The 24,698-nt window shown below is 39.8% G+C and overlaps 1 protein-coding gene across 7 annotated transcripts in view; it reads left to right on the top strand.

Annotated features, from left to right (window-relative positions):
* Positions 1 to 1,281: 1,281 nt before the first annotated feature.
* Positions 1,282 to 24,698, top strand: part of shisa6 (shisa family member 6) — a 62,087-nt gene continuing 38,670 nt past the window's right edge. For 3 of the 7 annotated variants that reach the window (XM_077625392.1, XM_077625394.1, XM_077625389.1), the window contains exons 1-4: positions 1,284 to 1,451; positions 1,736 to 2,614; positions 4,457 to 4,617; positions 15,224 to 15,322. In XM_077625392.1, the coding sequence (XP_077481518.1) occupies positions 2,088 to 2,614; positions 4,457 to 4,617; positions 15,224 to 15,322 (787 nt within the window). In that variant the 5' untranslated portion in view covers positions 1,284 to 1,451; positions 1,736 to 2,087. Of the gene's footprint in view, positions 1,452 to 1,735; positions 2,615 to 4,456; positions 4,618 to 15,223; positions 15,323 to 24,698 lie in introns of all 7 variants that reach the window. The other 4 variants (XM_077625390.1, XM_077625393.1, XM_077625391.1 and 1 more) reach the window with 3 other exon arrangements.

The raw sequence follows: 24,698 nt of genomic DNA, 5'->3' as shown, positions 1-24,698 counted from the left end.
TATTCTCACAAGGGTCACAGGGGGTGCTGGAGCTTATCCCAGCTGACTTTGGGCACCAGGCAGGGGACACTCTGAATTGGTGGCCAGCCAATCGCAGGGCACGAGGAGATGGACAAGTATTCATGCTCACACTCATACTTGGGGGCAATTTAGAGTGTTCAACTAGCCTACCATGCATGTCTTTGGAATGTGGGAGGAAACCGGAGTACCCGGAAAAAAACCATGCAAGCCCGGGGAGAACATGCAAACTCCACAGAGGAGGACTGACCTGTGATCAAACCCAGGACCCCAGAACTGTGAGACCGACACGCTAACCACTCATCCGCCCAGCCACCTAATATAATCCAATTTAAATTATTTTGCCAAACTACTGAATATTGTTTGGGAGAAATGACACAAAATTGTAACAAAGTCAACATACTAAACACATCTAATCTAATGACTATTACCGCACATTGCCATTTAATATGAATTAAAATGTTATTTTTAATTACATTTCTCCCCTGTACTACTTTCATTTTAAGTCCTTTTGTTTTCCCCATTCTTCCAACACTACATAGGATGCAGCACAACATTGTATTCCTACTGCCAAATTGCAATTCATTTGTGCACACTAAACTTTTACCCAAATTCTTTCTGCAATGTGATGTTCCGTTGTCACACAAATAGTGGCAATAGAAATTAAACCTTGTCATGAGCCTGGCTATAAAGATTTATGCAGAGCTACCATTAATAATAAAAAAAGAACAAATAAAATAGGACTTCATAGCCCAAGCTTACCATACACTAGAGAAAACCGTAACACTGTGGCTGTTATGTGTGTTGTCACTGAAGATGAGCATAGTGTTTTCAGTGCAACAGTGCTGAAATTCATTTCAATATTGCCCCATCATCTCTACATATTATACCATAGGTGCTGTGATTTGGCCGCAGACCAGATATAAAGAGTCAATTATGGATTCATCCTGCAAATGATGCATGTATAGAGAGAGGCGTGGGGCTGAGTGATAATGATGTCTGCCTTCCCAAAAAGGTCGAGGAAGATCACAAATACACAGCCATGTTATGCCATGCAAAGTAGGCTTGAAGCGGAAAGTCGGCAACCGTGACAAATATCCTTTTAATTTTATCAGGTTAAATAAGACGGCTTGCTAGAATGGATGGTGGTGCTTTACTGCATGATAGTTGGATTCTGGGTGATGGTGTGAAATTTGCCGATACTTGACTGGGTTCTGACGCCAGCACAGTCATGTAAGAGGCGATTGAGGGGGGATGAGAGAGCAAGAAAGAGAGAGTGAGAGAGAAGTGGGAGAGTGAGAGAGTGATAGAGAGAAAGACAGAGCAAAAGAGAGAAAGCGAGAGGTGGTCTTTTTCACAGCTCTGCCAGTTTGCTTTATTTTAGCGGAACCAGACAGTGAGAGAGGGAATCCCAACGGGTCTTTTAAGCAGAGGTAGGCTGGTTTTCTACACCCACCGTTTATGTGTAGTAAAATAAAATCAATGATTCTATTGAATGATTTAACTAAATTATAAATGATTGAGAATATAATCTCTAAACACGTGAGCACTTTCAAACGTATTATAATGTGTGGGCATAGACAGGAATAGAGAGAGCATAGAGCAGCTCTAGCCCCTGATATAGCAAGTTAGTCGGATGCCTAATAGTATATTAAATTATGCATGACGTGCGGCTGACGTAGTGATCATACTAAATGAGCTCTACTTATGTTTCCAGTCTAACATTGACTCGAACAGAACGGACCTGAACATCAGCCGTCAGGACCCTGGACAGCGAATCATCCAAGCTCCGTCTTCCAGTAGCGTGACTCCTGCTCGGGATATGCGGTTGTCCCCCCGCCCTCGTGTCATGGGCTGCTGCGGGCTTTAGTTCTGTTCTCGAGCAATGACAGCTGTGATGTGCCCTTGATGGCAATATATCCAGACTTTAATTCAGCATGAAGGCTGCACCCGGGACTGAGCGAATAGAAGAACACTCGAAGGCAAAACTTACGTAGGACTGATCCTTTGACAAAGCTTGTTTAGAGTTGCCTTTCCAAAATTCTAAGACTTCTTTTGTACCGCGCACCATGGGGATAAAGCATCTTCTGTTACTTCTAATTTATCTGGATCCATTGAGCTTGCTGAGCGCAGCCGCGGGGGGTAAAAAGCCCAAACAGACGACCAGGAAGGCACCCAAAGCCACAGCAGCGCCCACGCTTGCTCCGCTGCCGAAGACACCGCAGCCGGCACCGGCCAGCAACCACGACACTTGCCTGGGTTATTACGACGTCAGCGGGCAGTATGACAAAATGTTCGAATGTAACAACACGGCACACCGCTTTTGTTGCGGGACGTGCTATCTGCGCTTTTGCTGCGAGTATAAGAAAGACAGACTGGACCAAAAAGCGTGCAAGAACTACCAATCGCCACTCTGGGTGGTGACGGCCGCGCCGTCCCCAGTGCCGACGGGGGAGTCTTTTGACGGCATAGACCAGACAAACGCGGCAGTCTATATCACCTGTGGGATCATAGCCTTCATCATAGTAATGGGAGTTTCGGCCAAAGTTGCTTATGATAAAGCCACAGAACCACCCCAAGAGATGAATATACACAGGTAAGGGAAAATCTTGGTTGTAAATAATATGTTGTCACATAAAAAATTATGACCCTTTGCACCACAACCAATAAGGTTATCCACTGTAAATTCTAGAATGATAGTATTCACGTCGTTGTCCATTATTTTGGTTATAGTTTGTGTATATAACTGCATTCCATAACAGTGTAAACTGCACTAAAAGATTCATCTATTTATTGATATATAATATTTATCGATGAAAAAAACAACAGCAGTAATGGTAATTAAAATAAAATAGTAACAGTAATGTTACAGCATTACCCCTGTGGATATTTTCATGATTCACCTTCACAAAAGCCATCAATTTACATGGCACTCAAATTATAGTGCAAGTGGTCACACACATTTAAAAAGGGGAAACATTCACGAGAATAATTGCAATCTTAGGAGCATTCCTATACTTTTCCCCAAAAAGGTAAATATTTGCTCCCACTTTTTAAACCCCCTCAAAAAAAGCTAAAATGGAAAAGGTCAATTAAAATGACACACCGCTGTTCCAGATGTATAGCATTGGACTTAATATTTAACGACTCATGTTACAAAGTCATTCTCCAAAATAATTTGGAGTGCCGTAATAGAACAAAATTCCAATCTTGAGATGGGTGTAAAATGATTAAATGATTGATTTGCAGCCAAGTGACATGGACCTTTAATATCGGATTCTATTAGCAGATGTTCCCTCCTAAGAGATGTGTGTCAGAATGGAAGCCTGAAATAATTACAGAGTCAAAAGAAGCTCATTACTCAGACAGTTCTCTCTGAATGTGTGCGCGTATGTGTGTGCACAGGACTTTGGTAGTTTGCACTGCAGTCAAATACTGTGCTGCATTCCCATCAAGGGGCCACATATTGACTCAAGTACGAAACCAGTCGTCAAATTTCATACCTTCACACTACCCTAACGCTGCCATTACCTTTTGATTGCTGTCTGAATACTATATATATATATATATATATATATATATATATATATATATATATATATATATATATATATATATATATATATATATATTGTGTGGTGTGTTTAAATGTGCAATTGACAAAAATGTTTAGCAGAGATAGGATATATGGCGCCTGACCACATTTGATCTCCTCATTTGGCTCCTTTTTTCTCCTGCGACTTTTCCATGTGAGAGTTATCGTACATGAGTGGGCTGCAGACTGCACCCACATCTGGAAACAAATGCTGACACACATTATTTCCTCAAGATTGAATGGTTTTATGCATTATTCAACACTTAAGCAATTCTTAAGACGGTGAATAATGGATAGTGTTAATGTTGGGGCTGTACCAAGGTCGAATGACATGCATGCACCAATGCACACCAAATCAAAAATAGGAACATAAGGGGAGCGGAAATATTCTTTTAAAAGGTTAAGCCAAAGACATATTTGATATACTAAAGCTTTGAGCCGGTGCAGCCGTGCAAAAGTAGTTTGATTTCCCTATAAAAAGCTATGCCAAAAACACCAAACAAACACTTTTTGAACTTTCTTTCATCGTAGTTGCCTCTGCTTCCTTTCCTCGCTCCCTCTTGAGGGTTTCATGTGCACCTGGTGCGGTCTAAAAAACATTCCAATTCAACCTAATTAGACGGGATGCTCACACATGAAATGTTGTTTCCCATTTATCATATTTTTAAGATGAAAAAAAGCACAAAACAAAACATCACAGAGCAAATTATTAGTGTGACTCTGCCTTAACAGTTTGCTAATAACTATAACTGTGCATGGAATAGATTTCTTGTTGCCTCAATTTTAAAAATGAATGCAAAATTGGCTGGAGTACAGCCTTTGATCTTGAGTTTTGATTCTCAGGGCTCTTGCTGACATTCTAAGGCAACAGGGGCCCATTCCTATTTCTCAATACGACTGCGAGAACTTTGCAGCGATGAATGGCTCGTCCAAAGATAACACACCCGTCAGAACCTCATCCAAGAACCACTACACTCCTGTGCACAGCTCCAAATCCAACCACGGTAAGAGCTCTCCATTGTATCTAATATACTAAAACCCTTGCAGGCATCTATAGGTAAATTTATACTGCATGGTTGTTGGACAAATTTAGTTGGGAAGCAGAATCCAACCTCTTTCCTAACATTGTGAGTTTTTTTAAAAATTGTATTTATTTATTCGTCTGACTTCGATACGGACGGGCTCAGGCTCGATTCCTGCTAGTGGAAGTTTGATTGTGAGTGCGAATGGTTGTTTACGTTTTTGGGATGTGGGAGGAAAGTAGAATACCCATAGAAATCCCACACAGGCACATGAAGGTCATGCACACTGAAAGATTAGAACCCACCATGGATTGAACCCTTGATCTCAGAACTGTGAGCCGGAGGTGTAACCACTCCACGACTGAGCTGCCCCATTTTTTATTGGATTATGTTACATTTCATTAGGTGGAGCCTTTCCACCCATAGAGCTGCCACAATGCTCAACCTTTTAGCTGCATAGTCTCCAATGTTAACATCCTATAATCATCGCATTTGTGCAAGAGGGTGTGAGGGTGAGCGCAACAGAGGGGAAGGGGAGTCGGCAACAGCAGATAATTACAGGGTGGCAAGGTAACGTAGCTTTGCAGTGTCAGACAGGATGGAACTCAAGACTTCGCAGGCACACAGTAAATAAAGGAGTCTCTTGAACTGTGAGATTTGATACCACTATTCATAAGGACGATGAATATGTGAATTTGTGAAAAATATTCCTTAAAGCAGCAAGTCAAAATGTTACAGTTTATAGTTTGGCAAAAACTGTCATTTGAAATTTAAGGGGCTGAAGTAATTGTTTCTCATACGCAGACTGGTGTTTATGTGTCAACATACACATACAACAAGAGTCCATTTTTTTGTGTACCAGAATGGACGGACTGAAACTGATATGCATTTTTTTTAATGTGAATAGATATTCAAATGTGAGCATGTGAGGTACACTTTGGGCTTCATTTTGTTGACGGCGCGAGCGGAAATATTTTGATTTGCATGCAAGCGCAAGGCTTGCTGTGTCTTTATTAGAATTGGATAGTGTTCTGTGCCAAGGTGGGCGTTCTGACATCGGAGGGTGTGTCCTTGAAGATAAACCCAGTGGAATGATAAAATGGTGGTTAGCAGAATGTCAGTTTGAATGATAAGCCTTCTCAAGGCAATTTTGGCGTACTTGATCAGGACATGGGCAGACAGCATCTGATCTCCACAGATACTTGCTTTGATATCAGACATTCATTCATTTTTTCGGACCATTTATCTTCACAAGTGTCGCGGTGGGTGCTGGAGCCTATCCCAGCTATGACTCCAGGGTGATCTCGTGACCATCCTAGTCACCTCCAAATAGTCTTTGGGAATCGAGCGAGGGAGTGCATGACCACACACCCCAAGGCTGCATCCACCAGCCCACCCCTGCCCTCTATGGAAGCCAAACAGAGCAGTAAAACCCAACATTCCCTGTGGCCCAGCAGGGGACAGACCACCAAACGAATGAGTGACAACAGTGACAAAGAGTATGTGGTGCATTAAAAGGGATGTAGATGTGGTGACAGGCATTCACCAGGCTAGATCCGCTTTTGCCAATCCGACCCTCCCTACACTGTGTGATGTACGAGCAGTATAAACTACGTACATAGCCCCATTCCAGGCGTCTCACTCCAAATACCTCGAATGAAAATGTAAATGCCCAGAGCAGGGGTCTCAAACTTGCGGCCCGCGGGCCAACTGCGGCCCGCGGGACGATAATTTGCGGCCCCCGTCTTAATATGAAAGATCAATTTTTTTTTTTTTTTTTTTTTTTTTTAATTTTTTTTTTTTTAATTTTTTTTTACCCCTTTCCCCATGATGGCGCCGTTTAAGTGGCAGCCAGTGGCAGTAGCTCTGTCCACTCATGTTTTTCTTGTTTTACAGCATGTTTTACATGAAAAATTAGAGGGAACATTGACATGCACCTACTTGTGGCAGGTGTGATACTGGTGTGCCGATAGCGAGCAATGATGATGTCGTGACCGGATGATGCGCCTAAAGACGTTCCGCAGACGGACGTTTGACAGACGGACAGGTCGTACTAGTATTTGTTAGTTTAATGATTAAATACAAATACCGTAATTACTCGAATATAACGCGCACTCGAAAATAACACGCAGGTATAACTTTGGGCCAAAAAAATCTGGAAAAACGCAGTACTCGAATATAGTGCGCACCTAAAATTTCCCGCTGACGAAAATCAGAAATCTTACCTTTTTTTCTTCGTTTCACGATTGTTTTGTTCAAACAAATTTATTCATTAGAATCCTTCAAATGAAAAGTTCCTCTCTCTCTTTGTCTGTCCTCTCATACATCTCTTCGTTGAGAATCCTATCAACGTCCACGCTTCCTTCATCCACTTCCTCTTCCTCCCACAACACATCATCCGATTGGCTTTACGAGATGACGTAAAATCCGTGCGTCAAAGTGAGTTTGACAATGCTTTTTTCGATCAAAAATTTGTAATTTATTTTAGTTATTGATTATAACACTGAACTGAGAGAGGGTGAACTGAGACGGGTACGAGGCTAGAGGGGGGCAGTGGTGGTCTCGGCTTCACGAGATGACGTAAAATCCGTGCATCGGCTCTACGAGATGACGTAAAATCCGTGCGTCAAAGTGAGTTTGACAATGCTTTTTTCGATCGAAAATTTGTAATTTATTTTATTCAATTCAATTTCAATTCAATTTATTTGGCAAGAAAAAGCACCAGGCTAAGGGCCATGTAACAAGACAAAAAAAAAAAAAAAAAAAAAAAAAAAAAATTAGTTTTTGATTATAACACGCACACCCAACTATTGGAATTAATTATTTTGCAAAAACCTGCGTGTTATATTCGAGTAATTACGGTACTAGTATTTGTATTTAATCATTAAACGCTGTTTTCAGCTGGATTTGACCGAATTTGAGAGCATTTTGAGCCGTTTGGCGAATGGACGTCTATAGACGTTTTTTTGCCTCCATCGCGATATCATCCAGTATTTGTATTTAATCATTAAATGCTGTTTTAGGATGGATTTGACCCGATTGCTGTCATTTTACGGCTCGGTTCTGCTACATCTGCCTGCCCAAGAGTGCTTATTCCCGGACTGCCATGCCCGCCCAAGAGTGCTTATTCCCGGGCTGCCATTGATGGTAGACGAACATTGATTTTTACTATAATTTGGACAACACCGGCGGCGGGCCGGATTAAAAATCCTAACGGGCCGTATATGGCCCGCGGGCCGAGGTTGAAAGACTTGTACACACACGATCCGGCGGGGCGAGCGTTCGAATCCCGTTTCGGCGAAACCTCCGTTCGGCCGAATGAACGTTCGGTGGAACGTCCATTCGGCGACCTGCCCGTCTGTCAAATGTCCGTCGGCGAAACGTCTTTAGGCGAATCATCCGAGTACCGATGATGTCGCTCACACTGGTACTCAGTGCGCTCAGGGAGGTTGTCTTTCTGCTCAGACCAACAAAAAATTAGAGGGAACTTTGGTTCGGAGCTGAATGAACCAATCACGGTGAGGTATACGGCTCTGGAGGGCGGGGCATCGGCCGGGCTGTCCAGTGCCTCGCTCACTCACTCATTCATTCCTCCAATCAGCTGGGCGGAGGAGAAGCCGTGAGGCCGATCACTCCGCTCGGCGCGCACACTCCTCCGCTGCTCTCAGCATAGAACTGAATGAGGCGCTATGATCCGTGATCCAGCCTGTGTCAGTGTCTGTAGCCATCTCCGCGATTGAAACGGAGAGCGAAAGTGCACATGCGCCACAAACCCGCGCGACTGAATGTGAAAGATCAACCCGAGACTCATTCCAAGTGGAAAAACATATTACAGAGCCCCAGAGATGTCTCTTTCAAAGCCTGCCGTGAAGAGAAAGGTCGGTGATGAGCACAGACAGTTTCAAGAAAAGTGGGGAGTGCAATATTTCTTTGTTGAACACAGGGGCACCCCGACGTGTCTCATTTACACTGAAAAAGTTGCGGTGCACAAGGAATACAATTTGAAACGTAATTGTACTACGAGACATGCTGAGGAGTACGAAAAATACCAGGGAGATGAGAGAGCCAACCAGGTTGCCAGTCTTAAAACACGTCTTCTGAGGCAACAGGATTTCTTCAAGAAGGCTACCAAAGACAGTAATGCAGCAGTCAAAGCTAGCTACGCCGTTTGTGAGTTGATTGATCCTGTGCTAAGTGATCCCAAATGGCTCATGGACTTGGCTTTTCTTGTTGATATCACACATGAGCTTAATGTACTGAACAAGAAGCTACAAGGCCAGGGGCAACTTGTCAGTGCTGCCTATGACAACGTGAGAGCATTCTGCACTAAACTTGTGTTATGGAAAGCCCAGCTCTCTCAGACAAACCTTTGCCATTTCCCAGCATGCAAGGCTCTCGTGGATGCAGGCACACCATTCAGTGGTGAGAAGTATGTTGAGGCCATTTCGAAGCTACAGGAGGAATTTGATCACAGATTTGCAGACTTCAAGACACACAAAGCCACATTTCAAATTTTTGCGGACCCCTTCTCCTTTGATGTGCAAGATGCCCCTCCTGAGCTTCAAATGGAGCTCATTGACCTGCAGTGCAACTCTGCACTCAAAGCCAAGTTCAGGGAGGTGAGTGGAGAAGCAGACAAGCTTGGGCAATTTTTGAGAGAGTTGACCCCCAGCTTCCCTGAACTTTCCCGAAGGTTCAAGCGGACCATGTGCCTTTTTGGGAGCACATACTTGTGTGAGAAGCTCTTCTCCACCTTGAACTTCAATAAGTCCAAGTACAGGTCCAGACTTACTGATGAGCATCTTCAAGCTCTACTGAGGGTCTCCACTGCTTCCTCCCTCAAGCCAAATGTGACTATGTGAGAAGAAGCGCTGCCAGGTCTCTAGCAGCAAGGAGTAGGCAAGAGAAGCCGTGTTCAGAATATTTCATGTTCAATGTTCCATTCAAGTTCAGAAAGTTAAAGGTTAAAGAGCTGTTAATACAGACATTTGAAACGGAATAAAAATAATTCATTTTCTCTACTTGGCCAGCCAGTGTATATCTACTGTATGCTCATTAGTATTATTTGGTTTGGTATTACTGATTGATTTATTTTTTATTCATCTTGAAGTTAATTTATTTAATTCATTATTTTTTGTTAAAAAATAAAGATATTTGATAACGTTGGAATGTTTTATCAGTGCTTTTCTTGTGGAAATCCTGATGCGGCCCAGTCTCACCCAGACTCGGCCTCTAGCGGCCCCCAGGTAAATTGAGTTCGAGACCCCTGGCCCAGAGTGTAAATATATGCAATCAGAGGTGAGGAGCACATGAATTAAGAGGCAAGCTCCTGGTGGGGCTGCCAACCAAGCAGAAAGCCACGAGAGGAGAAATGAGCATAGGGGTCATGAGAAGGGACTTACAAGCTCCTTATTTGGATTTTGATAGATTCGTATTAATTTTGTTTCTCCTCTGTAATTGGGCAGTGTAGATATATATATCATATATCTAATACATGAATTTATTAGGAAAATCAAAGTGAAACCACTGCAACATGTTACAGTGACATGGTGTTTCATGTAAAACTGTAAATGTTGTAATTTAGATTTTTTTTACCAATTGAGTGTAGAAAAAATAGAATACAGTAATACAGCTCCTATGTCAATTTACTCGTATCGCAAATCAATTTTTCCCATAAAAATGAACTAAATAAAAATTAATTCGCTCCAACCCTCTGAAAAAACAAAAAACAATATATTACAATGAAAAAACATCTTTTTATTGGTTCCAATTCACCACCTACTCACAAAGTAGCAAATACCTATCTAGTGGTTATGATCTTCAATACTAAAATGTGACATTACTCAGTACAGACAGAGAGACGTGGATGAGACAGAGAGAGAGAGAGAGAGAGAGAGAGAGAGAGAGAGTAAGGACAGGAAAAAGACTTAACGGGTGCGCTTGTAACATAACATAAACTTTAAATTTAACTTAAATTTGTTTTCCGTTTGCGAGTTTCAGCGTGGATTTTGACATTTTAATGAACTTTTTTTCAATACTTAAGATAAAAAAAAACGCAATGTGCTGATGCTGCGAAAGTTGAAGCCGTGAAGTGGTGAATGATCAGAGTACAATTAAAAAAAATACTTTCTCTAAACTCATGTTAACATCCATTCCTTTAGTATTTGATAGCATTGACTTTGAACTGCATGACTTGAGTCAAATGTTTTTGGTACCCTTCCAGAAACAACTGCCAGTACACCTCTGGAATTGCTACCACATGGGTTGTTCCATGTACTTAGGGGCCAACATGAGATATATCCAGTCCAATTTAAAACAATTAAATATGTTGAAAATGTTTTTAATATGTTATACAATACATTGTGTGCATCTAAAAAAACAAGTACATTGGAGGTGAGTGGTACTGTGGAAGTGGAAGTAAATGGTCTTAACAAGTTATAGGGATGCAAAACTGCACATTGAAACATTTTTATGATTTTAGTTCGAGAATGCATACTAGGTTGACAAGAATATTAATACATTTATTTGTTGGTCCTTGGGACTTGCAGGATTTCGATCAGGAGTTGGTGATGGCTACTCCACGATATTGACTTTATTGTCCTTAAACCAGTTTTTGACAATTTTGACTTGATGGTTTGGGTCATCGTCCATTTAGAAGAGCATTAATGTCCAGGCTTCAGCTTCCTAACTGAGATCTTACATTGAAATTTCCATATAAAGTTCTTTTTTCATTATGCTATTTATTTTCTGAACTCCAATTCCTGTTGAAGCAAAATCGCCTCAGAACAGTATGCTACCAGCTCCATGCTTCACAGTTGATATTTTATTAGGTCTACAAGCTTCCACCTTTTTCCTTCAATTGTAACAGTAGTGATTATGGCCCAACAGCTCCACTTCATTTTGATCAGATGAAATTTCTCCAGATGTCTCGATATTTGCCTTGGTGTCTGAAATGTGTCTTTGAAAATAAGTAGATACCTATAAAGAATTTTGCCTTCAGTTAAACTAAACAATAATCACTTCTCCGAGTAATGCAGTTTGGCTGGCAGTTCTCTGAACTGAAGTTGATTTATTTAGCGCCGTCCAGAGGCAATGATTTATCATTTTTTCCTCTCCCCTGTATCCCTCATTGCTTTACTTGCTTGTATGCAAAGAAATGAAATGTTCTGCTTGCTGATGCTGAAAGTTTTCAGTTTCATCTCTTATTTTACTTAAGTAGCAATAAAGTAAAAACACTGGTCCCATATTTGTTATTTGTGAAAAGTTCTTGTATATTTTCCATGGTGCTGCCAAAAAAGGCCCAGTGCCATTTTTTTTGCACTGTCAGACACTTTTCCAATTTGTGCACAAGCTTCCATATATTGTTAGCATGTCCGCCTCTGAGATTGAGAATTTCATCCCTGGTAGGTTACAACCTTTCTGTGTGGAGTTTGCATGTTCTCCCCATACCCTCATGGGTTTTCTTATGGTACTTCTGTTTTCTACCACATCCCAAAACATGCAAGGTAGGCTAGTTGAGCACTCTAAATTGATTGTGGGAGTGAATGGTTTTTCGTCTCCTTCTTCACTTCCTCTGGCTGGCAACCAATTCAGGGTTTTCCCTGCTTACTGCCTATATATAGCTGGGATAGCCTACCCTGTGACACTTGTGAGGATAACTGGTATGGAAAATGGACATTGTTACTGTCCCAAAAGTATTACAGTGCTGGGAGTGTCCAGTGTGGAATTCAGATTAAGTATTACTATATGTAGTGTAATGCACCCATCTTATGCACTGCATACTCATTTTCATGGCATTGTTGAGCTGAAAATCGTGATTTCCTTTGTGGCAAGGACATTGAATTCAGAGTGCATAGCCCCTTTTGCCGCAGGCACACCACGCCGCCTCACCTTAATAAGATAGAAACACGGATGGAGGGATGAGGGGCATTCCTTTTGAAGAGTCTTTCACATTCAAGAGCTGATGTAGTGGGCCATGGAGTAGCCTGCCAATGACTCAGGTGACAAATGTGAATGACAAAAAGCATCACTGACTTTAGAACCATCATTTAAAACTATGGTGGGAAGATCTGAGTTCACCCTGTGCAGATAATTGACGTGGGTGGCTGAATTGTTCGAAAGCTCTTCAATTTGGGTTCGAAAAAAAATCTACAAAGTAAAATGCAGTGAATTCTTTCATCTGTTGATCATGTTGGAGGATTTCTCTCTTTGTTTTTATTGAACAGTATTTTGTGTGTTTATTTTTGCAAAAGAAAGAAATCACAGTTATGCATGAATGACCTCAACCACAAAGAAGATTTGACACTCATTGGTCACAATCTGAGACTTACCAGTTAGTTGAATGACATTAAAAGCACAACTAAACTATGTAATAATAAAATCAAGCTACATGACATAATAATATAATAATAATAATAATAATAATAATAATAATAATAATAATAATAATAATAATAATAATAATAATAATAATAATAATCGGATATAGCTACGTTTGGGTTTCTTTATAAAAAATACTGCATCACAATGGCTTTGCTGTTTTGTTTTGGGCAGTCTAGTACACGGTAGATCACAAAGTCAAAGTGGCGGCCCGGGGGCCAAATCTGGCCCGCTGCATCATTTTGTGTGGCCCGGGAAAGTAAATCATGAGTGCCGACTTCCTGTTTTAGGATCAAATTAAAATGAAGAGTATAGATGTATATTAAATTTCCTGATTTTCCCCCTTTTAAATCAATAATTGTAATTTTTTAATCCATTTTTTCTTTGTTTTTAGTTCAAAAATCATTTTATAAAATCTAAAAATATATAAAAAAGCTAAAAGAAACATTGTTTTAGATCTATAAAAAACAGAATATTCAAGGATTTTAATCCAGTTCTTTTAATCCATTTATTAAACAAAATCTAAATATTATATCTAAAATGGTCCGGCCCATGTGAAATCAAGTTGACGTTAAAGCGGCCCGCGAACCAACCCGAGTCTGACACCCCTGCGGTAGATGACTGTTTAGCATGTGGCTTAACCAGGTATTACAGATCAGTTTTGAATTCAAGGGTTCAATTTGAGGCTCCGTCCTTCCAGCCTTGTGCTTGCCTCTTCTTCTTGTCCCATGTGTAGCTTTTCTGTGGTACTCCAGTTTTCTCCATAAGCATGCAATTTAGGTGAATTAGTATATTGTCCATAGTTGTGAAGGTGGTAAATGGTTGTCTTTGTGCCTAACGATTGGTTGACAACCAGTTCAAGTGTAATCCTTGCCACGTGCCTATCTTGGATAGGCTGCATCACTCTCACAACTCTCGTTAGGATAAGGGGCATGGAGAACAAATCAAAGTTTTGACAACTAAATATGATGAACATTTGAAAATATGAGTTTGATTGTTTTGGAATTTTAAGTTATTTTTATTATCACAAAAACATTAGGGGTTTGTTTTTGTGACTCATGTAAATTTGGTGTGATAGGCTTTCTAAATCTGCGCAAGTCGGGTTACATCTGGGTGTGTCTTTTTGGGTAGGTGGGTTGCACCCCAATACAGAACTTACTTGTGTCTCTTCCTATTCACTTGAAATTTGGTGCACTCACAGCAACACGAGGACACATCTCTGTACAGAAGAAGACAATACATAATGTTAGCAATCCCTTATACCACTGGTGTCAAAGTGGCGGCCTGGGGGCCAAATCTGGCCCGCCGCGTCATTTTGTGCGGCCCGAGAAAGTAAATCATGAGTGCCGACTTTCTGTGTTAGGATCAAATTCAAATTAAGATTCTAGATGTATATTATATTTCCTGATTTTCCACTTTTTAAGTCAATAATTGCAATTTTTTAATCCATTTTTTTCCTTTTGTCTATTTAGTTCAAAAAGCATTTAGTAAAATCTAAAAATAAATATATAAAAAATGCTGTTGTCCACTTTAATATTGAACATATTTCCAAAAATATTTTGTTTCCCTTTGAAATGAAAAACTAATTATTAAAAGATAGTTTTCCTTACAAAGAAAAAAATGCTCAAACAAACATTTATTAGATCTCTAGACAAACTGAATATTTAGGCTTTTGGTGCAGTTTCTTTAAATCTGATTTAAATAGAAAAAAAATCTAAATATTATTTCAAAAATTGTCCGGCCCACATGAAATCGAGTTGACGTTAATGCGGCCCGCGAACCAACCCAAGTTTGACACCCTTGCCTTATACCAAGTGGAGCATTCACTGGTCTCATCTCAATATTGGTCAAGACAGGATTGTAAATTTAAAATATAGAGAAGCCTGAAACTCCAAGATAGAATTTAGTTTTTGTTGGTGCTATGCCTAACAGTCTATATAATGCCTCTCATTCAAAAATAATAATTCTAGTTCATTCATAAAAAAAGCCTGCGTGGACCACTTAATTATCTTTCTTAAAAACACTTACAAATGGAGAAAAATATCTTTATCACAAGGAATATTCAGTAGACTATAATGTGTATAAATAATTACACTGTCCTTTGAATTGTAATACGGCGTGACAGTAACAAATGACTAGCAGATAAATCCAGATTGAGTGTTTAAGATGTGAATGCACAGTAAATGGTTCTACACTTGTGTACTAATAGGTCACTATGGGAAGGAGAGTGCACGGAGCAGCGGAGGTGCAGACCTACACAACTTCATCTCTTCTGGCTTTGTGACATTAGGGCGAGGTCCTCAGAAAGGTAATATACTTGTTTATCTTTTGCAAAACCGGACACAAAATATACATTACCTACTAAATGGTGAAGAGCCCCGTGTGGCTCTCAGCTTTGCGACAGGCAATACATGAGACAACAATGCAGGTGAAATGTTTCCCGATTCAATTCCCTCCACATCAAGTCCCATGAACTTCTGCCTTTGTGTTTCACAATTAAATTCAATGCTAACACACATAACACAGAACTGATTAGAGTAAGAAAGTGATTTAAAGTGCTGGACAGCTTTTCTCTGCACGCACGCTCATACACAAACCCACACAAACACCCACACACGCACATATATCCATTAGTCAGGAGCCAAAGTTATCCCTTGGGTAATACATTGATTAGTATGCAGCCATGTTGGCCAAGCTCTGATTTATTCGCATCCATTTTGGCTCCACAAATCAGACAGCCTGTGTGTCACCAAATGGGGAATTGCAAGGCAATAGCTACTAGCTTGGTCCTGTTTTTTAAGGTTTATTTTGAAATGTCAGTGCCACTACAGGTAATGTTTCATTGTAACTGACCTGTCCAGTATAGAAAGAAAAAATATGGTATTTTCTGGACATGATTCAATTTCTTTTCTAAAATCCAAGGTTGTATTTGTTGTATTTCTATTCTTCCTATTATCTATGAAACATGTTAATTTCATGCTCATCTGCACAATTAAACCAGATGATGATCTTTCTTTGCATGAATGATTTGCTCTAATTTATCATGAGCCAATTTATAATATACTATGGTTCTGTAAATGAGCATTTGCTTTCCAAAGCCATTCCTCGACTAACAGTATATGTTTAATTTTTATCCACACATAGATTTGAAATACCACAACAAAATTTATCATGTCAAAAGCATCACTGTATGTGTATGTAGTCTTCAGAATGTGCACATTTACGGAGGTAAAACACCATTGGTATTCTAGTTCTCTGCTTTGGAAATCGATATTTTTTAATGGTGAGGTGCTCTAGTAGTAAAACAATATATTACACCCTCCCCCCACGCCAATCCTCCATGTAGCCACATACTGCTTCACGGGTTATTAGCTAAAAAGGGGTTCTCATCCAAACAAGAAATTGACCCATCCAAATGAGAAAGTTACTCATGCCAACAAGAAAGTTTTGCATAAAAATCCCTATGCCCCTTTAGTTGCGAAGTATTAATCCATCACAAGCAATACAACCACAGTTTTAATGGACAGATGACATATTCAAATAAATATAACATTTACACATGGATGGGACACTTGTAGTGTTTATTTAAAGGAAATAAATTAGTAGTAAATGATATAATGAACTTCTGAGTCCACATTTCAAACATGGCCAACTTTTGAATGAAGATTATATAGTGAAGTGGCACAAGACTGTCAAGTAATGTGTTATAGAAAATGGAGGAGAAAGAGAAATCCTTTTGTTCTCTGAAATGATAGTCCCGCCAACCATCCATCTGTTGTCTTCCAATGATCAGGATGTGGGAATAGCAGCTTTAGAAGGGAACATAAGACTTTCCTATCTTTAAATACTCTATCCAGTTTTCCAATGGGACCCTGAACCCAGCCTTGCTGGAAGAAACGCTCTCTCTCCAGTATGTCCGGATCCATTCCCAGAACATTCTCCTGACACGCTAACCAGACACCGAAGCCACCTCGGCTGGCGCCACTTGATGTGGAAGAGTGGCTCGGCTCTAATCTCCTCCCTGATGACTGAGCTTCTAAACATATGTATCTCAAAAGGGGAACACACTCTCAGCTTGTATCGCTGATATTTTTCTTTTTGTCATGACCCTCAGTTCATACCTTACCATCGGTGAAAGTGGACACAGCTCAATTAGTCAATCAAGAGCTCTACTTTTAGTCCTAGCTTTTTACACCATGACAGATCAATGCAGAGACCCCATCAGTGCAGATGTTGTCGTTAGTTGCATATGTACAAACAAAAGTCGGGATATAAAAAAATGAAGGGAGAAACAATATTGCACAGGCACTGAGGTGGGAAGAACAAGGTATGCTCACTCCCACCTGCACAGCATCTCTCAATGTGGGGAACTCCAAAATGGAATACAATCCAACACATCTCAAGAGGATGAAATCTTTGGCGAGGCGAGACAGCTATAACTTGTCAGAATTTCTCACATCTCGCACACAAACTCTTCCAATTCATATTTTTCCAGATCAAGCCCATGTCCACATTACCCAGATTAGTTCTACATGCCAGAGGGTACTATTTTCCAGCCCATGCCGCACTTGATACCAAGGAAGCCCACATCCTCCCCACATGGGGGGGAGTTGTACATGTTGGCTGGGCTGCCAAAAGTTTGACTTTCCATGTGTCAGGATCCTTCTTTCGTAGTCGGGATTGGGAACGCCAAACTCAATGCTTTTATCCGCCACTCAACTCTCTATGGTCAAACTTACCCTTGAACCCCACTTGAGGCTTGGCTCCATATGGTGAGTCTTGTCTGGAAGAGGGAAAACATCTTCCAAAATTGTTGATCAAATGCATCTTGATGGTTAAAATGGCATTTTAAATGATGAAATTAATTTCCCTCTTCATAAAACACTATCAGTCTGGTGCCACTTTTTTGTTATTACCAGCTAATTGATAATAATTCACCTAATAAAAGAAATAGTTTAACATATTTATAATCCTATTCCCATATTAAATAAGTTGCTTTCGATTCTGTAGAATGTGTTAGTTCTCATCTCTCTTCCAGAGTGTGGGAATATATTATTATTGTATTATGATGCAAGCAATAAGAGGAGAAAAAAAACATGTCGCTGTGTTTCTTTACACTCAACCTCCCAACTAGAAATGAATAATACCACAAAAAACAGCTCTATGAATCCTACTTGGTATAAACACATTTTCTTCTGTAAACATAAGAAAAACACAGATCTTTGTGCACTTGTCAGTAAGGGGCATTTATTTACACTTAGCTTAGTATGTTCAGTTGAACCTGCTGCCTTTGAGTCGACTTCACAAATACAAAAGAATAATACATTAATATTGTGTCTCCCGGTGCAAAAAGGATGTAAAGCAGGAGTGAAAGACCTTTGCTCTTTAAAAGCTTCTTTGTAACATCTTATGCCTCAAGGCAAGTACGACTGTGAATTGAATCCTAAATCAATGCAACAATGTTCTTGTGTTTGTATCTGTTTGACTTGCAAATTGCCACGATGGTTGAGGGAACTGAGCCTCTTTTTCCCCGTTTAGTCTTCTTTTTCACTTTCTTGTACCTAACTATCAAAATACCAGTCATTGGTTCCTGAGTATTATGATTTAGAAATGGTCTGTAAATTATTTTAACAGCTTCTTGGGCCATCTTTTTACTTATCAGAAAGAGGCGGAAAGACTGATGTGAGCAGTCGGTAAGATATGAAGTCAGAATGAGGTAAACACCAAGTAAGCAGTCAGGTTGAATATAACTCATAGTGGAACATCATTATTTTTTGAAGAGGTTTGCACAACTTGTTTTGCTGCTGCTGAGCGTAACAACACTGGAGAAGAGAAAAAGCGAATACATATTCAATTCAATACAACATCAAAATCATTTTTGACTTGTCTGCTTTGTTTTTTTGTTGTTTCTGTTTTTCTTTTCTTTCTCTTTTTAAGCACTTTACACAGCATTTGTTATTTTTGCCACTGACATTGCCATGTTTTGTAGTTAGCTTGTCTTCTCCAAGCTTGTTCAAGTATGATCTGTTAAATTATACAGTCTGATAGAGAATGTGTTTAGAGTGTGTGTATGCATGTGTGTATGCGTGTGTGTGTGTGTGTGTGTGTGTGTGTGTGTGTGTGTGTGTGAGGTTATATAAGCAGAGAGGCAGGACAGGTGAGGTCACTGGGCGTTACAGCTGGATGCTTAACATCTGCTCTGATTTACAAACTAAAATTGCACTGAGCAGTGAAAAAATGAGGTTGAGGTGGTGAAGATTAAATAAATAAATTAAAAAAAAAAAAAAAAAAACAGACAGTCTTGTCATCATCATTGACTAGACAAAAGCCTAATTGTCATCATACCCAGCTGCATTGTAATTCAAAATTCTGAAGCCAGCCAAGCATACAACTTTACTTTAATTTCAAATATGTATTGTTTTTCTCAATTTATTAGGGCACTGGCTTGGAAACCCGTAGGATACATGGTATTTCAGCACCTCTGCAATTGGCTCCACATACTTACAATCAGAAAAATGTATCTTCCCTGGTAGTTACAATAGAACAATTTGGTGTTGGTATTTAAATTTCAAATTCCCATTACTTTTTCACAGAGGGCCGGACAAGTTTGTAGTTTTTTCTGCCCTGGTAAATAAAATCATCATTTGGAAAAATCAATTTTCTATTTCCTTGGGTTGTTGTGTATCATACTAAAATTGGTTTGATGATCTGAAACCTTTGTCTGTGATAAATATGCAAAAACACAGAAATCAGGAAGTAATACTTTTTCACCGCACTGTTTATAGTCTGTGACCTCACCCAAGGCGATGTCCTAAATCTGTTCGTCTACATTGGAATTAATGTATCTCCTGCAATTGGCAAGTAACCAGTTGAGGGTGTAGATAGGCTCCTGGAACGACGTGGCTATAGGTGATAAAAGATCAGTCGATAAAATAAACTAAAATTACAATTATAGCAGTCCCTTACTTTGAGGATTTGATTCTCATGCATGGTATAACCAAAAACTCATATTTCGGGCAAAAAGAGTTAACATTTTTTGTTATATTCTGTGATTCTCAGCATTGCATTCCTCCATTGTTGCTTCATGCAAATGCAAACTGAAGCCCAATACTAGGATTAAATTAATTGTTTTAGTCACAGAGGAAGTGTGGCACACTTTTGCATTCACTCACTGTCACAAAGAGAAACTCTTCACTGTAAATCATTGTCACATTTGCACACATATTTCTCTGCCCTATAGAGTGTTTAAAGAGAGCAAAGCTGTGTGTGCAGATTGATGGAGAGAGAATTCTTATGACGGATGTTGTTAGTTTCCAACTCTTATGCTTCCATTAATCAAATGTTTCTACCTTGGACATAGATTGGGAGTAAATTGACAGTCAGCATGCAAATGTGTATTTAAATATTCCACTTCCCAGCTGCTATGTTGAATGTTCCCATTTTTTTTTCATGTGCCAGTTTTGTTGATTGGAAACAACGCCAAGTCTTTGCACACTTCAGATATTAGCTATTGGCCTCTCAGGCTTCCACAAACAGTTATTATAGGAGTCAACTAATCATTAATTTTTGAAGAGACAAATTAGATTGGATATTTCCATGTTATTGTACTAGCATGCAGCTGCTCATGTTCTCTATAACCATCAGTAGCATTCAGCTTCGTGTTTATTGTACTGCATGTGCACACTATAATGACCATTACCGTATTTTCTCGCATATTAGCCACCTCTGTGTATCAGCCACACCCTTAAAATTGCCTTAAAATCATTGAATTTGACAATTTCTCCTGTATAAGATGCCCCCTGATTCACAATTTTCACCTCCATATTCATGTTTTTTGCTTATGAGAACAGCATCGCTCTGTCTTTCTCGCCGCATCTCCGCCGCGTAAAGATATCTCCGACCATTGGCCGTACAGTTTGCATTTTTTCCATGTTTTTTTGCGTTAATCAGTGCAGAATTAATTGAAAAAAAAACAATTAGTCCAAAGCAAGCCAGTGCATTGAAGGGTGGTAAGAAGAAAAAGCGTATGATGACAATCGATATTAAGCATGAAATAATAGCAAAACATGAGAGTGGTGTACGCGTGACTGAGCTTTCTCGCCAATGTGAGATTCAAACCTTTTTTCAAGTGCGTGTGTATAGTAATCTAAGTTCAATTGAGTTAAATTTAACGTTTATGTTATGTTACATGTGGCAGCGGTGGGGCGAGTGGTTAGTGCGTCGGCCTCACAGCTCTGGGGTCCTGGGTTCAAATTCAGGTTGGTCCACCTGTGTTGAGTTTGCATGTTCTCCTCGGGCCTGCGTGGGTTTCCTCTGGGTACTCCAGTTTCCTCCCATATTCCAAAAACATGCCTGGTAGGCTGATTGGACACTCTAAATTTCCCCTAGGTATGGGTGAGAGTGTGCATGGTTTTCCGTCTCCTTGTGCCCTGCGATCAGCTGGCCACACATTCAGGGTATCCCCCACTTCTGGCCCGAAGTCAGCTGGGATAGGGTCCAGCACCCCCCCGTGACCATAGTGAGGATAAAGCGGTTCAGAAATGAGATGAGATGTTAAGTTACGCAGTGTCACAAAAGTGCAGCGAGCCGAACATGTTGCCTTTAAATCACTCTCCTGCCCTTTCTCCTCCTCCGTCGCACACTGCCATTAGCCGCTACCGTCTGTCTCAAAGGTAAGAACTCCATACAGTACAGTACATAATAATGTCACATTTTATTGGAGATCATAACCACTGCATAGGTATTTGTTACTTTGTGAGCGTAGGTTGTGAATTAGAACAGATAAAAACATGATTTTCCATTGTAATATCCTATTTTTTAGATGTTTTTTCAGAGGGTGCGAACAGATTAATTTGTATTTAGTTATTTTATATGAGAAAAATTGATTTGAGCTATAAGTGAATTGACATATGAGCTTGAATGCATTAAGCTCGTATCTCAAGGCATTACTGAAGTTGTTAATTTGATCATCAGCATCCTCATCTTGTTAGCTGTATTCTCCTTTACTTACTATTATTGCCTTCCCGTTCACTTAGGGGATTGATACTTTCAAAAAAGGAACCTACCTACCTGTTTTTCCTCGTTTTTTTTTCAAATTTCAAATTATGTAACAATGATGTATCAAGTTTATATATGCTTACATCATATTGCTGGAACAATACATAGTAAATGCGTATGTTGTAGTGGACTGAAATGGTACAGAGTTTTAGCATCTAGAACACAGGTGTCAAAGTGGCGGCCGGGGGCCAAATCTGGCCCGCCGCATCATTTTGTGTGGCCCGAGAAAGTAAATTATGAGTGCCGACTTTCTGTTTTAGGATCAAATTCAAATGAAGAGTATAGATGTATATTCAATTTCCTGATTTTCCCCCTTTAAATCGATAATTGCAATTTTTTAATCCATTATTTTCTGTGGTTTTAGTTCAAAAATCATTTTGTAAAAACTAAAAATATATAAAAAATATTTTCTGTTTTCCACTTTAATATGGCACATAATTAAAAAAAAATTTGGTTTCCTTTTGCAATGAAAAACAAATGATTAAATAAATGATTTTCCCTTACTAAGAAAAAAAGCTTAAACTAAAATTGTATTCGATCTATAAAAAAATGAATATTTAGGGCTTTTAATCTGGTTCCTTTAATCCGGTTCTTTTAATCGATTTATAAAACAAAAAAATCTAAATATTATATCTAAAATTGCCCGGCCCACATGAAATCAAGTTGACGTTAAAGCGGCCCGCGAATCAACCTGAGTCTGACACCCTTGATCTAGAACAAAAGGGTTCGGTATTTTGATAAAGCGCATTCATGTTGTTCTGTTTTATATTAATTTTCTTGAAAAGGGTAGAGTAAAATATTCAGAAAGACTCAAACTTCTTCAAACCGTTTCAAAACTAGGGCTTCCATCCTAGACAACAAAACCTTTTGAAAGTACCAAAATCAAAGGCAATCTGCTCACATGGCCCTGTGGCTGTTTTTGATTGACAGCACAAAGCAGTAGGTCACACTGTACCTGCTTATAAAAATTAATGGCTGGGTTTAGAGGAGGTGGCACAGGTGAGCTCCTGACTCAGCATTATGTGGAATAACCAATAAGGAACTGCTAACAAGGTCCTGGTGAGAGCAAACCAGGGCCATGGCAGTCATTAGCCGATAAAAGAGATCAAGGAGGGTTTTGTGAAAGATAAATTTGAGGAAAAGACAAGACTGTCTTGTCCTTGTTCAGTCTCTGAGGCTCCAGCTACTGAATATGCAAGGCAGATCAACAATTAGAATGGAGGTTAAAAGGATGAAACCAGCAGTTTTTACTCAGTAAGCACGGCATTATCAAGCGTGGAAAATATCAAGCAGGTTTATAGACTAAGAGGGCCTTGACAATCACCCAACAAAAGTACTTGCTGTTTCGTTTCACCCTTATTCACACAGCTCATTAAGGAATCCTTGGTGTCCTATAGCTGAGAACTCAATTTGACAAATTCCTTGCCTTGCAAAATTAACACAAGCCTTGCGGCATTCTCTATAAAAGCTAACAGAGCACAAATGTAGAGGTCATTGAATGACAAGTCACCCCACAATTCCTGACAAGCCTCTCGTGTATCCTGGGGAACAATGGCACTTCCAGACACTCTCCAGTCAATTACAGTGATGTCAGATGTGTGGGGAGACAGAGAAAATGACAGCACTCTTATCATTGTCCTTCTGCAGTGACCACTTGGAAATTAGCAGTTATCTGTTGGAAAGCAAGCAGGAGGGAGGAACAAATGGTCCTCCTTAAAGGGATGAGATGGCTAAGTATCCAATAATATCTTAATGATATAAAGCAAGTAAGTAGCAGAAAAAGCAGGAAAGCGTATTGAACACCAATGGTCATCTGGGATGTTTGACCTCATTTACTCAGATTTGTCAATCTCTCTTTCCCATAAGAAATACTTAATAAAGTAGTTAAGTGTGACAGCAATATTTTATACAACTTTTAAAATGAATTCTTAGAAATGGTCCAACCAAGGTGGCCCATTGGATGAGTGGTTAGCGTGTTGTTCTCACAGTTCTTGGGTTGAGGGTTCGATCCCATGTGAGTCCTTGCTGTCTGCAGTTTGCATGTTCTCCACGGGCTTGCTGGGTTTTTCCGGCTCCTCCGGTTTCATTCCACATCCTAAAAACATGCATGCTACACTGGTTGAACACTCGAAATTGAAAAGAAAAAGGCCCTGTGAAACTCAACTCTAGTGCCCTATCATCAGTTGGATTCGTGGTTAGTATTGCCTCACAATTTTGAGATCAAGCGCCTGTCCTTCTTGTGTGGTATTTCCATTGTTTCCTTGTGTTTGCGTGAATTTTATCTGGGTATTCTGGTTTTCTTCCATATTTCTAATACATCTATGTTACGCTGATTGGACCCTCTAAATCAGGTGTCTCAAACCGATTCCGCCGAGGGCCGCAGTGGGTCCTGGTTTTTGTTCCAACCGATCCAGTGCCGACATTTTAACCAATCAGGTGTCTTCTAAAATAAGTAGCACCTGGCTGCAGTCAACTGATTAACTGATTACACTTGCAAAAGGTATCCTCTTGTTGAGTTGGAATGAAAACCTGCACCCACTTCGGCCCTTTGAGGACCGGTTTGAGACCACTGCTCTAAATTCTCCATAGGTATAAGTGTGAGTATTTAAGGTTGTTTGTCTATATGT

Source organism: Stigmatopora argus, chromosome 18 (genome assembly GCF_051989625.1).
Source record: "Stigmatopora argus isolate UIUO_Sarg chromosome 18, RoL_Sarg_1.0, whole genome shotgun sequence".
NCBI lineage: Eukaryota > Metazoa > Chordata > Actinopteri > Syngnathiformes > Syngnathidae > Stigmatopora > Stigmatopora argus.
The sequence above is the reverse complement of the archived record's forward strand: the minus strand, read 5'-3'. Positions and strand labels throughout refer to the sequence as shown.